Source organism: Sparus aurata, chromosome 5 (genome assembly GCF_900880675.1).
Source record: "Sparus aurata chromosome 5, fSpaAur1.1, whole genome shotgun sequence".
Lineage (NCBI taxonomy): Eukaryota > Metazoa > Chordata > Actinopteri > Spariformes > Sparidae > Sparus > Sparus aurata.
In genome coordinates, this window is record NC_044191.1 from 22,282,488 (window position 1) to 22,297,175 (window position 14,688).

Sequence of the window (14,688 nt, forward strand, 5' to 3'; positions counted from 1 at the left end):
AGGTGTCATCAGATCCACCAGGAGGCCATTCTCAGAATTAATACCAACTGGAAGAAACTGTCAAAGGTGTAACATGTGTAATCTTGCTTGTGTTTAGTGCAGATCATCTTATTCTAATAATTAGGATTGGCAGATTTATTGATCAACTAACCATATTTGGATCCTAGTTGAGCAATATACATTGTGTCTAAATGCAATTTCTTCATTGATTATTCATTAACTTTTTAAAAATGCATACAAAAGTAAAGCGGAAACAAGTGAAACTTTTCAACAGGAAAGTGACGTTTCATCACTTCTGTGTCTGTCTTGCTATTTCCCGTCATACATTTTGACACTCATGAAGACACAGAAGAGTCAAAACACTAGTCTGTCACTGTAAAAGACTGCAAATCAATAAGTGTTCTCCAGTCTCTCCTTGACCTCAGACATACCTAACTCACCTGCGCATTTCTGTAAAACTCTTTTCATCTAAACATACATCTGATGGAAATTTGTTTCCTCTATATTAGACACTAAAATCTACATTGAAATACATAAAATGCACAAAATGAAAAACTTACTGGTGGTCCAGGTGGTCCATGAGGGCCAGGAGAGCCCTGAAAAATTGCACCATCGCATTAGCTTTCAAATTATTTAGAACTTGGCCTTTATAGTGGATGATAAAGTAGTTTGTTCATTTCTTCTAGTATGGAGCAGTGCACAGAATAATTAAGCTACAGAACTGAATGAATACTCACCCTTGGTCCTTGTAGCCCCTGTTTGAGATGAAAGAATAAGAAATCAATATTCATAAGCAGACAATCCAGCAATAGGAGAATGAGTATAAGAGCAGACCAGATATTATTCTATCAGGTGCAGTGTAACAACGTATTTGTGCTGCCAATTCAATAGAGTCTTTATCTGCTGTACATTGGCTTACCCTCCTGCTTCTTTACAAGCCTACACCCAGAAATCTTATTTCTACACAGCAAATCCTATTCCCAAGCAGCAAACCCACACATTAGTGTTGGGGTTTTAAGGGTGAATTGTGAATTATGCCTGTGTACGAGCACTCAACAACCCTCTTAAGAAAGCTTGAGATGAGCATGCAGCCAACATTTATCACCCTGACAGGAATTCCACAGCAGCTAAGTGTCACTGTGAGTGTAACAACAAACAGCGGAGCACAATAGGAAATGAAAAGTGCTAAGGGCAAAGGAGGCTGAGTGGTGTGCTGTCTCCATACTAAGTATCCTATTCTGTGCTCACAGTACAGACAGAAAAGGATTCATCAAAACAGCGCCACGCACCGTCTCCCCATGACTTCCTTTGTCACCCTGGGGTCCCTGATGGAGAGAAAGAAGACAGAGGATCATTCCATCACTGCTGAAAGCAGCGAGAAGTCACATAAAGCTTGGCAGATAGGATGAGATATGAGGTACATACAGGATGACCGCTGGGGCCGATGATGCCAACGGGGCCCAAAGCTCCCTCCATACCCTGGAAAGCGGAGGCATGTTAGCAACTGGGGACGTACAGTATATGATGGAGCACCTGATGGAGCACTGCTTATTTTTCATTGGAAGGGTGCAGTTTATGAGAGATCAGTGCACTTGCATTGGCTTAAAGTGTGCACAGAGTTACCAAACTACCACTAATTTTAATCTTACCATCAAACCTCGCGGTCCTTTTGGTCCCTGTATCCCTGCTGGGCCAATGTCTCCTGGGGGTCCCTGGAGAGACACAAATGTTTGTTCTTTATCACAGTGGATACGGTGTGGTGAGTTTAAAGGATAAACTAGCGTGGGGTAATCAATGACCTTTGTTGACCTCTATTGGCAACAAGTATATACAGAATTATAAACAAATTATAAGTCTTAAGCTACAGTAACTCTAATGACTACTAGCTGCTGCCACTAAAACCGTAAACCTCCTGTTTTCAGACTACGTGCTGATTACTGTATGTACTTTATGTGAACAGCTCAGAGATGAGAGAGAGAGCTAGAGAGAGAGAGAGAGAGAGAGAGAGGAGAGAGAGGAGAGAGAGAGAGAGAGAGAGAGAGATAGAGAGATGAGGGGAGAGACATGAGGAGAAGATAGACAGAGATACAGAGAGAGACATATAATATATATATACAAATAATATATAGACATATATATATATATATAACATAATATTATATATATAGATATAATATATATAGAATATATATCTATATATATATATATATATATATATTATATATTAATATATATATTATATAATATATATTACACATATATATACATACATATAATATATAATCTATATATATATTTATATATATATATATATATATATAATATTAATATATATATATATATATATATATATATATATATATATAAATAATATTTCTATTAATCATCTTCTGTCAAATGTCAAAAAATAAATAAATCTGTCACTGCTTATTAGCACCACACAAACATCACTTGGCTTAATGTGTGTCTGTGGTGGATTTATGTTAAAGTCATAGCCTGATGGTCTCAAGGGGCGATTGCCACCAACTTATCCCACCACTTCTCCACCCAGGGACTCGTGCTCTGAAAGACTACATCTATATCCAAGATATCCCCCTTAGAAACTGGTTGGTACAAAACAGTTCTATTTGTATATTCAGGAGATAAAACTGTTTGAAAATAAACTGTTTGCCAGTAAATGTTCTGGCTATGTCTATTATAATAGCCCCATAACTTAATGACTACTAGCATCATAAATACAACAATTCTGAGGAAGTGGAAAAGGTTTATCAGAAACTCAGACAAGCAGCTTAATCTCTCCTCTTGTTTGGAATAAGGTCAGTACTGTCGGCATGATGTTATTACAGACATTAAACATCATTCCAGGGCAAGTTTCCGCACATTGTTTCAGAGCCTATACTTCTACACTTTTATCTGACGACTACTCTAAATATCCTCCCTCATTTAGTTTGAACAAATAGTAAAAACGATACTGAACCCTAACACAAAGCTCATCTGCTCCACACTCCTGTTGAACTCCCACAGCAGGAAAATATCCAACATCACTCTCCGGGTTTTAAATTAAAGAGTGAGACTCCAGTAAAGCCTGTTCTGTTTCTTCAGCTGGCAATAATCTATTGAGCAGCAGTGCTAGAAGTAAAGAAGACTTATGTTGTAGCAGATGTCATCCTGGGGCATGTTACAGTAATACCTAACAGCTTTCATACCAATTTGAACTCAAGACAATATAATGTAATGCACCTCCGGAGAATTTTAGACGTTCAAAATTCATAAAAGTACATCAACCAAAAGGTAAGTTAAACCCCAACATTACTTTTAAGGTCATCTGACTGTCTCCCAGCCTTATCATATGTCTAGTCTGACAGAAAAGAACTCCATTCAGAATGGAAAACTAAAACTTTATAGGTCATCATTTTGGTTGGGAGTGGAGCTTCTTAAGATCACATACCTTCGGTCCAAACAGACCAAACACCCCTGAAAATCCTTGCTCACCAGTATCCCCCTGATAAACACAGAGAAGTGAAGGTATCATTACTGAACAAGCAAAGTATATGTCAAGGAAAACGACTTTATGTTATTTGAAAAATCAGTGCTCACTGGTTGGCCTTTGGGTCCGGGGTCTCCTTGTTTTCCTGGCAATCCCATTCCGCCAGCAGCGCCTTTTTTTCCTGGTGCACCAGTTTGGCCGGGAAGACCCCTCTCACCCTGAAGAACACGCACGCCCACAGTAAGGGGAAGTCGCTAGTGCAGCGACAAACTTGTGATCCCTCACAGGCTTCCCATCAACGGACACTGCTATTTATATTAAACTATCCAATTCAATAAATAAATAAAAATAATGATCCAATCAAAATGAAACTTTATTGACTAGCCACGGGCATCATGATATAAGTTGCTTAATACTACAGGTAGAATAAATAAGGCCTCTGTGTTTCTCGCCATCATGTGTATATAAATTCAATGTCATATTGGCGAAGCCATTAAGACTGTGCCAACTCATTAATACTTGCAACAGTAACTTCCCAACAGTATGAGGTCTTTTGAGAAATGCTGTTAAAGACTTTGTGCAGAGCTTTGCCTTTGAGATCAGAACACACTCCAAATACAAAGGCAGCATTACGTTGCCAATTGAGGCAACAATGGCAGATTAAGGCTGAGTTGGCAATTTCCACTTGATGTTGGCAATAAAATTCCCTGCATTATAAAAAGGATTGTGCCATAAGTTAACATCAGGGTTCTTTGTGAATACGATACAAAACTTTCAACTCTTAGCTCAAGCAGCTGAAATTAAGATAAACAATATCCATCTGTCATTCTCACCTTTGGTCCGAAGGAGCCTTGACTTCCTGGAAGCCCGGTCACACCAGTGTTACCCTGTTGCCCAGGTTTGCCAATTAAACCCTCTCCTCCATCCTCTCCTTGCTCCCCCTAAGTACAGGACATAGCTGGTGAATAATATGAATTATTGTTTTCTTTTCATCAATTCTAAAGATCTACCACAAACGGCATCCTCACCTTGACCCCTTTAGTTCCATCTTTGCCAGGCAGTCCATCCATGCCAGGCGGGCCCTCCAGTCCCTCCCTGCCCACAACTCCCCGTGGGCCAGGAGGACCCTCTGGACCCTTAGAAAATACAATCAGTAATGTTTACATCATAGCTTACATTGGCTTTAAATAGTAACATGTCGTTGGACTGTAAATTATGGAAGACAAGAAATGTATCCAACTCACTGGTGGTCCTTTGGTCCCAGATGTGCCTCTCGGCCCTGATTTTCCTCCCTGACCCTGAACAGAAAGAGTCATGTTGCACAGTTCTGACATGCTTGTGTGATGGAAGATGCAATCCAACAATAATGCATGAGGCGATTGGGTTTCTCATACAAAAAAAATATGCCACTATTATTTATGTCCTTACTTGATCACCTTTGGATCCTTTTGGTCCTGGTTGTCCCTTTGGTCCAGGATCTCCCTAAAATGATCATTACTGTTTGATTTGAATTACACTGATTGTGTTTGGGCACTCTGACACAGTGTCTATATATACACAGTATATATCTGAGTTCCACATTTTGAGAGACATGAATTAGATACTTACAGGAAGCCCTGGGGCACCAGCTTCACCTCTCTTTCCATCAAAACCTATTTGACCCTGGAAAACATTTTCTGCTTTTCAGTGTACAAAACATCACTTAAACTTGTTCAACACTATCTGAAGACAAAAGCAAGCAACATGTCATTTTTTATTTTTTTTTATTTCACTTACAAGATGTCCAGGGTCACCTGGCTCTCCTCTCTCTCCTCGGTCTCCAGGAGGACCCTAGGTTCAGATGGAAACAAATTAGTAGAACAATCGTCTTATCGCTAACTAACAAAACAGAGAAAAATGGTACATGTAAGAAACTCACTCTGTCACCTTGGGGACCTGTGGGACCGTCTGCCTTGCTGTCATCTCCCTGTTCACCCTAAACAAGCAACATAGGCATCAGGCAACCACAATCACTGGAATTTCCCCCTAAACCCAGTAGTCTGTGCAAAATCAATGCATGCTTGGTTTGAAGTAGTTTAACAATGGAAACACATTGCCCACTGTCCTCATATGAATGGCACATCATTATATGCACTATTACCCACAATAATCCCACTTCACATAAATGGAGCCTGTGTCTGTTCAAGGGGCTTTATGAGATTCATTAAACAATAACCAAGGATGTGTGTAAGAATTTAACAGTCATGTGTTGAGCATGTGTCACATGAAATACGTAAATGAAGAGCCCGACAGACATCTAAAAGTAGGAGAATAATTAGTGATGGCCACAGGCCAAGCATGACTGACACTTATATTGATGAAAAGCAACATATTGTGGCATTAGTGCTTTTAACATAAGTCTGAAAGATATCTGCAGTCAACAGATTCTGTGGCATGCTTTAGTGCCAGGGTTACCTGGCTCTCTCAATTGAATATCATACATTTTGCATTGACCCGTGTGATAACATGATACTGATTTAATTAGCAAGCAAGTGCAGCCATTATAACGTGGACATTGGCATAGAGAAAATAACAGATATCCTCATCCAGATGGCTCCTGTCCAGGGACTAAAAAAATGCAAATTAGTGCCTCACTAAACTCTGGTGCAGTGTGTTCTATTGTGTGCTGCGCTTGTCACAATAAACACAAATTATGGTGCTAATGTCCCCAAAATCATGGGCAGAAGAGTCCAGGTGCTTGGCTAATTATATACATTTGACAGCACTGAGTTAATTGGATGTACAGTTCATATTGTTGATCAAATTAGGGATGACTTTAGGAATACTGCAAGGACAACAAGACAGACAGAGGGAGCACTAATTAGGAAAACAACTGAAGCTCCAATGCATCAAAAACACGGACCGTGCGCTCAAAGACAATGAGCTGCATGACAGTTTTACAGTGTTAAGTAATGTGACCATTACAGGCCACCAGACCTCATTAAACACAATAAAAGTACAGACAGCGATTTGGGATGGAAGTGTGCAAATGTACCTTTTCACCTTTTGGCCCTGGAGGACCCAGGGGGCCCTGCGGTCCCATGTGACCCTATGACAAGACAACAGAGTATGTGGCTCATTTCACAACTGTTATCAGCTCCAAACCTACCCTCCAATTTACTTAGTGAAATATTACATTTATAATGTAGAGAAACATATTAATTGAGGTAGAGAGGGATAAAACTCCTGAAAACTGAGAATACAACAGTGTCATCAATCACCAGCTTATCATTTGAGAATGGAATATTGTGATTCATCAGTCAAGTCCTGGTTATGTGTGTCAACAATTTGATTATACTGTAGACTAAAATCAATATAATGATCGATTTTTCAACCCCAATCTCATCCTTGATCTATCATGAGCATATACAAGTATGGATAAGTAATATTGCTATTCCTATTTACATCTCTTCCGACAAGAAAGAGAAAGTGTCAAAAATCCATTGAAAACAAAAAGGTTCTCCATCACAACAATCCTATAACTAACAGCATAATGTGTCCTCTTTGTTGGTCTGGTTAGATAGAGGAGAAGTGCATTTAGCTAGCTGCTTGCAGACATGGCTTGCTAGAAAACAACACCCCACTCTCTCTTTTATTTTTGGTTTTCTTTTGTTTTTTAACATTTGCCTCCATAACACCTAAAGTTGTTTTGGTGTCTACTTTCTGCCCCCTGGTGGTCAGCTATAAGTAAAATATACATTTATATAAATAACAAAATTGGTTTTGCCTCTATCCACTATTGCTATCGTGATTAGATGTCATACATAAGCCTTGTTTATCCCTTTAAATATCAATTAAACAATAAATCACAGTAAACACAGTGGATGAAGAGATGGGTGACTTGTCCTGCACTCCCTAAAAGATTTAAATCAGACAAAAATACATAAGGGGTTTTATGATGCATCTGAGTACGATTAAGTAAGATTGAGTAAGTAAGATTCAGCCTATGACTCATCAACATTTGAATGACGCAAACATTCTATCTACTGACAAGTCAAAAGTGTCTTTCAGCAGTTCGGTGTGAGGAAATAAAATGCTAAGCCTTTCTTGGTAAAAAATATGTAGAAATTATATATTTCCATACAATATATAAAACTAGAAAATAGAGAAAAGGCTACCTTAAAACCAGTTCCTTTAATTGTCACAATATTTCAAATAGACAGCAGATTTAAGACATCTGTAAGGTTTTGGTACTGAACAATACATCTCACAATTTTATAACATCCTACAATTCAATGTATAACTCCACCAATTATAATGAATGGATTGGTAAATTGACTTTTTTATGAATATTTCTTTGGCCATTCAAAGCACTTTACAGCACTTGTCACATTCAAACACTGATAGCAGAGGCTGCCATGCAAGGTGCTGGCCTGCTCATCAGGAGCAATTTAGGGTTCCTGAGCCACCGCCAAGAAGAGCTTACCTCGTAACCGGATAAGCCTGGATCTCCTTGTTGGCCCATTCTCCCCGGAGCACCCTAGGGGAATGTATATATTTAGTCCACATCCGCCAACCACAGAGCAAGTCCTTCAAGCCATCTGTGTATGTCTCACCACTGGCCCGATGGTTCCTCTCGCTCCCTTCTGCCCGACAAACCCTATCTCTCCCTCCTCTCCAATTGGCCCAGTCTCACCCAGGTGACCTTGGTGACCCTTGCTCCCCTGGTGAGAGGCCGTAAGTGAGCAGGTATGCAAAATTTAGTGAATAGTTGTGCTGGTAGTTTGACATTCTGAACATTTAATGCAAACATTTAAGCACTTCCAGTGTCAGGCTTATGGAGGTTACTGACCTTATTGTTTACAACTTCATCAGATAACTATGTAAGCCATTACACAAGAGAGCAAACTGGCAGACTTTCAAGAGTGAAAAGTTTTCTTTTTAGCTACAAGTATGTGAATTGACAAACCTTTTCTCCTTGCTTTCCTCTTTCACCAATTTTGCCAGGTTTACCCTCCGGACCCTAGTAAAAGAATAATCGAACAGAGTTGTAAGTGAACAAAAAGAGCTGTCTCTTCATGGGAACTGAATGACACTTGGAATTGGCTGCGGAGACACTTACCCTTACACCCACTAGTCCAGGAGGCCCTGGAGGTCCTTCCTTTCCTTTCAGACCAATCTCACCCCTGTCTCCTGTAGTGCCCTCCGGACCAGCATCCCCTTTATCACCCTGAGAAGAGTCAAACAAGTCTAATGAAAAAGGTGATTATTCAATTGAGTTTGAATACACTGGGCTATTTTGGTGTTATCACATGCAACCTTAGGCAGGATTTTAGCCTGCTGTAGTTCGAATACATTTGAAGAAAATAACTAGATTGGAAAAAATATTTATAGCAACAAAAATGTTAAAATAAAATACCTTGACCCGGAACTTTGCATACTGCAAAGCCTGGGGCCCCACAAAATTAAGGAATTTTGACAGTAAGGCCTTCCAATCTAAGTAGGAGTGTGATTCTGGAACCATTTAAAGTTCTAAATAAAATCTTAATCTTAAATTGTATCACATATTTACACCCCACATACAGCTGGCTCTACACAAAAGTGTTGATGCAGCATTCTGAAGGAGATGCAGTTTCTACAGTGACAGAGAGTAAACAGAGAGTTACAGAAGTTTAGCCAGAATGACACAGAGCTCGACTCATTCCTTAGAAAAACACAACAGGCTGTAACCAGGTAATGTTTCTAAGATGGAAAGAATGAATGTCACGTTGACTGAGTATTCTTTGAGCATCGTTGTTGCCTCAAACAATAAGGCAAAGGCAAAGCAATATAGGCTAATGGTCTGTCTAAGTGGAAATATGTCAATAAAAACAAGACTGGACCAAGTATTAAGCCCTGAGGAACACCATGGATAGAAGGAGCAGAAGAATGCTGAATCCTATTCTTCTACCTCATCCTCCTTCACAACACTGTTATACTCGCCACTCCCAACATGTCCCTCTCACCACACCAAGAAACCTGTAGTTTGATCTTCTGTTTAGAATTGTTTTAAGTTTTGAAGTCAGAGTCTGAGTTCTCAATAGCCTTTAGTGTTTTTAGTTCACCTTCTTCCCACCTTGTTTCTTTTTGCTTAATGTTGCCTCCCTGCTCAACCTATCAATTTAGATACAAAGGTTCCTCTCCAAAGCAACTAATAGTGCAGATATAGTGATACAGAAAGTCACTTGATTTTTGCCTGGAAAGAATTAGGTTTTTAATTTGCTACAGGCGCCTGGAAGGAGTAAGTCAATAGCTTTTAGAATCCTCCAATTATTTTCTAAAATTAGATTTTGTACAATTCAACAAATAAAACAACAACGAGCCATGACCATGCACTGATTTTCATTCCCCTAACAGCTAAAAGCAACAGCTGCAAATCCCTCTTGAGCTGCCGTTTTCCATCCAGGAGCTTCAGTGTGGCCAAGAAAAGCTCAAAGTAGTTTACTCTCCTGACTAACAGAAAACGTCCTGTACACAGCACAGACCCAAACACGCTCTTAGGTTGACTCTATTATAATCCTTAGTGTTCTCAGCGCTCACATTTTACCACCTTCTCTAAGCCAACAGTTGTTTGTGGGTCTGTCAGCCATACTTCCAGCAGTTTGGCTCTGCTGACTCGGAGGGCTTTTTTTTCCCCGATCACAATATTTGCCAGACTAAAGAGCTCTTAAAATAGCACGACTATCTGTTTTCACTGAGCGTCAACACAATGCAGCTCCAACTGTACAAAGGCCAATATCTCACAAACAATACGCTCCTTGCTGTTATTACAACATGCTGCCATAGTCAATAAGAGAGTTCAGTAAGTTCCCAGACATAAAGCTTCAGAAAATAATGAATCATTGTTGAAAGTTATTGACAGCAATTTTACCACTATTCACAGTCCTGAAACAACGTTTTTTCCATTTACTGTGGGCCTGTACAGTAAAACACACTTCATCTTTTCAAAGTGGCAAATAAATCAAATTCTAAATCACAGCATGTCTTTTATTTTCAACTTGCCTTGGCTCCATCAGGTCCACTTGTTCCAGCTTCCCCATCAATGCCTGGCTCACCCTGATAGAAAAATAATACAAATAAGATGGTTGCGGTATGTTTTGTTGTTACAGTAGGACAGTAATGACAGGAAGCAAAAGCAGATGTGTAGCAAGCCAAAGACTGTATTTGAGTATTTAGACAACACATTAGGCTTGTGACGTGTCCACTTTTGAGGATTTTTTGAATGTTTCGTGAAAATAAATCAACTGCACTTAAACTCATAGAGACTTTAAAGAAAGAAAACATGGATGACTCACTCTCTGGCCAATCAAACCCTGCTCCCCGATGTTGCCAAGAAGACCAATGGCACCCTGTCAGGAGAAAGAATGTGATGGTCAAGTCACTAGTAAGGTGTTGTATCTCTTGATGATCAACCATTGTTTCCAACTGAGTTTTTTAACCAATGCTGCTGCTCAAGTAACACAGCTTTACATTTAGGCTCCAAATCATGAGTATGCACATGGACATTTTGGTTAAAGAAACTTCACAATACAATGACAGCCAACTGGAAAACTAGAGCAGGTTATTACTGATTGGCTGCCCTACGATTACTAGAGCAAAGGCGTGGAGGCACTAAAGCGTCTTAAAAAAATCATACCTTTTTTTTCCCATGAACTCTCATGAAATTTCACCAACCAGTTGTGCTATAGTAATTTACAGAATTTTCTTAATTCTGCCGGTGCTTCCCTACATCTCAATTATCCTACAACAGTTGTATTGGAGACAAAACAGCCGGTCGAAACTTTTTGGCTGGAATTGTAGTACACTTTAACAGCATTGTCTGGCTTCAAGTGTGCATGCAGGAAAAACCTTGAGTGCACGGAGCATTGTGACACTTTTTGTTTGCTTAAATTAAAGTATTCACACATATAAACAGATATGTATCTGTTTTCTTTGTTTTCTTTTTGCTCAGATTTCCCATCTGACTCTCAGGTTTGAGGGTCAATATAATTCCACATTCACAAGACAGACATAAATATCAATAATCAATGAAAATGTCAACAGCATATGATCATCTTCACCTTCTCTCCAGGTTCACCAGGCAATCCTCTGTCTCCAGCCTTGCCTGGTGGCCCCTGTCGAAACCAATCACAGCCTTTAGTGTTGTGCTAAAGTAAAAGTCAGTTGGAGTTCTTACACAAGCTGTGATAAAACTTACCTTCAGCCCCATCTCCCCCAGTGGCCCAATCGTTCCTGGTGGCCCTGCTGGTCCCTGTGGAATAGCAGAGGCATAAAAAGCATAAAAAAGGTTAAGAGTGCCTTCTAATCTTGGACAAACACCTCTGAAAGTGACAGTAAAGGAGAAAAAATGTGAAAAGAAATAAGAACCAGGCACAAAGTGTGGATTTGTGGAGATAAGTTAATCTGCAGGGCTAAGGGACTTCAAAACACAGAGCCAAAGCTTCTGCAAGTGATGGAAACAGGCCAGCTGTTATAGAGACACATTCAGGCTACAATAAAGCTGCCTCTCCAGGAAAGAGATGGTGTAAATCAAATTGTCTCAGACTCACTACTTCTCTACTTCTGAGACTTGGGCAGAATGAGAGAAAGAGGATTAGGTTGTTCAGGGATTTTTGACCAGGATGAGGGTTTCTAGAGACACTGAATAAATGGTGTCAAAGTGGAAATTCAGAGTTTATATGCAGAAAAAAAGGTGCACAGTAGATGCTTGAGAGCCATAGGTTATTGCAGATAATGAGACGCTATGGTTTTCAACCTGCAGTACATCTTCTTTGAGAGATTTTGTAAATGTTACATTTTACATAATTAAAACTAATATAATGAAAATGCCATTGATAATTGGGTTATTGTTTACATATGGACCAGAGCAGGGTCCTGTACACAGCATTCATGTAGGCGTTTAATAAACTCACCGATTCTCCTGCAATTCCTTTGGCTCCTGGAGGTCCCGAGGGTCCTTGAATACCCTAAAAATATTACACCTGTTTACAACACACACACTTCTGATATTCATGCACATGTTAAAATGCTACAACACCCACTAAAACAAAAGTGTGCCTCTCTGATCCGCCCCCAAAAATCAAGACTGACCTAAAAGAAACCTCTGTTAGCCCCAATCACTTACTGGAAATCCCCGAGGCCCAGCTTCGCCTGGCTCTCCGAACTTCCCCTGCAGCAAAATTACACAAAGGGAAATATAAGCCCTACACTCTGAGCCGTGAGTTTTAAATGGTGTTGTTTGTGGTTACACCTTGTTTAACTTAACAAATAGGTGTAGTTAGCATAGATGAGGACATGTGGACAACAGACAAAAGAACACAGGGATTATTAAATATATGCCTGCAAGTAACAATTATTTTTTACGATCTGTCAATTAATTCAATTGTCTCATCTTCAAATATTGTTGAAAATAGCAATCGTATTTTCAATTTGCTTTGTTCTTGTTCCACCACTACTCCACATGCCCAATGATATTCAATTTAGAGTGACAGAAAACAGAGAAAAGCAGCAAATCACATTTCAGGGACTGGAGCTGGAGCAACTAGAATGAAGGTTTGGCCCTTCATGAATGAAATAAAACAAAGAACAGTGGTGGAAAGTCACTAAATAGATTTATTCAAGCACTGTATTTTGGTTTTGTTTTGGACACTTGAGTTTAGCATTTCCATTTGTGCAATTCAATACTTCTACCCCACTGTGTTTCAGAGATAAATCTACTACATTTCTTTGAAAGCTATAAGAGTCCTAGTTACTTTGAAGAATCAGATCGTATATAACACATTGTTGGTGATGAAACTACTGTGTACAGTGTATAAAGTAGGTAACATTCGCTCAGTGGCTTAGTAACAGTAAAGTGTTGCACTTGGCCTTAATGTTTTCAGTACATTTTGCTGATAATACAGATGTTACTTTTACTTCGGTAAAAAGGACTTCAGCTTGCAATTAACCTTTTTCACATGGTTATATTGTTACTCTTAACATAAGTCAATTATCTATATACTTCTTCTAGAACTATTAAGAAGGGAAAGAAAATAAACCTCATTTTCCTTACCACCTCTCCAGGGAGACCCAATTTTCCTGGTGGACCATCAGGGCCCTGCAGAGAAAACATCCAACTCCGTTAACTTAGCTCTCTGAAACCCCTAGAGTCAAAATGTTCTCGACTGCCAAGCACTACCAGCACCGTCAATATTTTAAGACTCTTTGATTTAGGGTTCTGTTGTTAAGATTTCTAGTCAAGAAAGACTGTCCTCTAAAGATTCTTTAGATGTTAAATATAGCTAATAATTGCATTCCACTGAACAAAGCTGCTTGTAAAAGTTATCATGTTTTTTTTTTTTATTATAGAAACATTGTGTTTACCCTTGCTTTCCGTGGCACAGATTTGCTATGTGCAATTAGGAAATTGGAGGGCAGACATTTCTCCAAGGCAGTCTGGCATGTAAAGCAACATTATCAATAGAGAACCATAACCTTGAATACAATCTAACACTTTAGTTTCATTAACTGTTGTCAAATCTGACTTTCTTTGCTCACCTTTACTCCAGTGGACCCTTTCTCCCCCACTGGACCATCGGGACCCCTCAGACCCTACACAGAAACAAAGTAATAAGAAATAAAAGTTGTCACTGATGAATAGCTTTGGAAAATGTGGCCTTTAACAGACCCGAGGCACATGTTGTTTGACATATTAAGTCCATGAATTAGGGCACTTAATCTTCATTTTTGTCATCTCTCTTCAGCAGAGCCTGGGAGGCAGCTCTCTTGGTTTTATTTTGTACTGTGGTTTAACCCAAACCGAGTAGACATCATCAAAGATTGTGGTGATTTTGCAAATACTTGGCATCAGCAAAATAGCTCCAAAGCATGCCCAATCCACACTGTGTAGACTTTGTCCCCATCTTTCCATAATCACGCACACAGTGGTACCGCCTGCACACTGGAGTTATTGTAAAGAAGCCTTGGGAAAAGGTCACAAATCCTATCGCTGATTCATCCTTGCCACTAAAATTCAACCAAACTATTCACTGATGTTAAATATTAAAGGGGCTGACTGTGTATTATCTGGTTGGTTTCATAAGTTTCATAAGGTTTCATATGAAAATGATCTAAATGGATCTAAAGCAGAATTACGTTTAACATCATTAGTAGTGGCAGAGTACAGAGGGTGCCGGGATCCTTTT

At 39.4% G+C, this 14,688-nt stretch overlaps 1 protein-coding gene across 1 annotated transcript in view; it reads right to left on the reverse strand.

Annotated features, from left to right (window-relative positions):
- The window catches only part of col27a1b (collagen, type XXVII, alpha 1b), a 68,372-nt gene that overhangs the window by 4,916 nt on the left and 48,768 nt on the right, over window positions 1-14,688 (reverse strand). The window contains exons 29-55 of the mRNA XM_030417956.1: window positions 14,042-14,095; window positions 13,557-13,601; window positions 12,630-12,674; window positions 12,418-12,471; window positions 11,703-11,756; window positions 11,566-11,619; window positions 10,801-10,854; window positions 10,508-10,561; window positions 8,589-8,696; window positions 8,436-8,489; window positions 8,083-8,190; window positions 7,953-8,006; window positions 6,522-6,575; window positions 5,406-5,462; window positions 5,264-5,317; window positions 5,096-5,149; window positions 4,916-4,969; window positions 4,732-4,785; window positions 4,516-4,623; window positions 4,321-4,428; window positions 3,598-3,705; window positions 3,449-3,502; window positions 1,650-1,712; window positions 1,426-1,479; window positions 1,290-1,325; window positions 738-755; window positions 561-596 (exon numbers count right to left, since the gene is read on the reverse strand). Of these exons, the coding sequence (XP_030273816.1) occupies window positions 561-596; window positions 738-755; window positions 1,290-1,325; window positions 1,426-1,479; window positions 1,650-1,712; window positions 3,449-3,502; window positions 3,598-3,705; window positions 4,321-4,428; window positions 4,516-4,623; window positions 4,732-4,785; window positions 4,916-4,969; window positions 5,096-5,149; window positions 5,264-5,317; window positions 5,406-5,462; window positions 6,522-6,575; window positions 7,953-8,006; window positions 8,083-8,190; window positions 8,436-8,489; window positions 8,589-8,696; window positions 10,508-10,561; window positions 10,801-10,854; window positions 11,566-11,619; window positions 11,703-11,756; window positions 12,418-12,471; window positions 12,630-12,674; window positions 13,557-13,601; window positions 14,042-14,095 (1,650 nt within the window). The remainder of the gene's footprint in view (window positions 1-560; window positions 597-737; window positions 756-1,289; window positions 1,326-1,425; window positions 1,480-1,649; window positions 1,713-3,448; window positions 3,503-3,597; window positions 3,706-4,320; window positions 4,429-4,515; window positions 4,624-4,731; window positions 4,786-4,915; window positions 4,970-5,095; window positions 5,150-5,263; window positions 5,318-5,405; window positions 5,463-6,521; window positions 6,576-7,952; window positions 8,007-8,082; window positions 8,191-8,435; window positions 8,490-8,588; window positions 8,697-10,507; window positions 10,562-10,800; window positions 10,855-11,565; window positions 11,620-11,702; window positions 11,757-12,417; window positions 12,472-12,629; window positions 12,675-13,556; window positions 13,602-14,041; window positions 14,096-14,688) is intronic.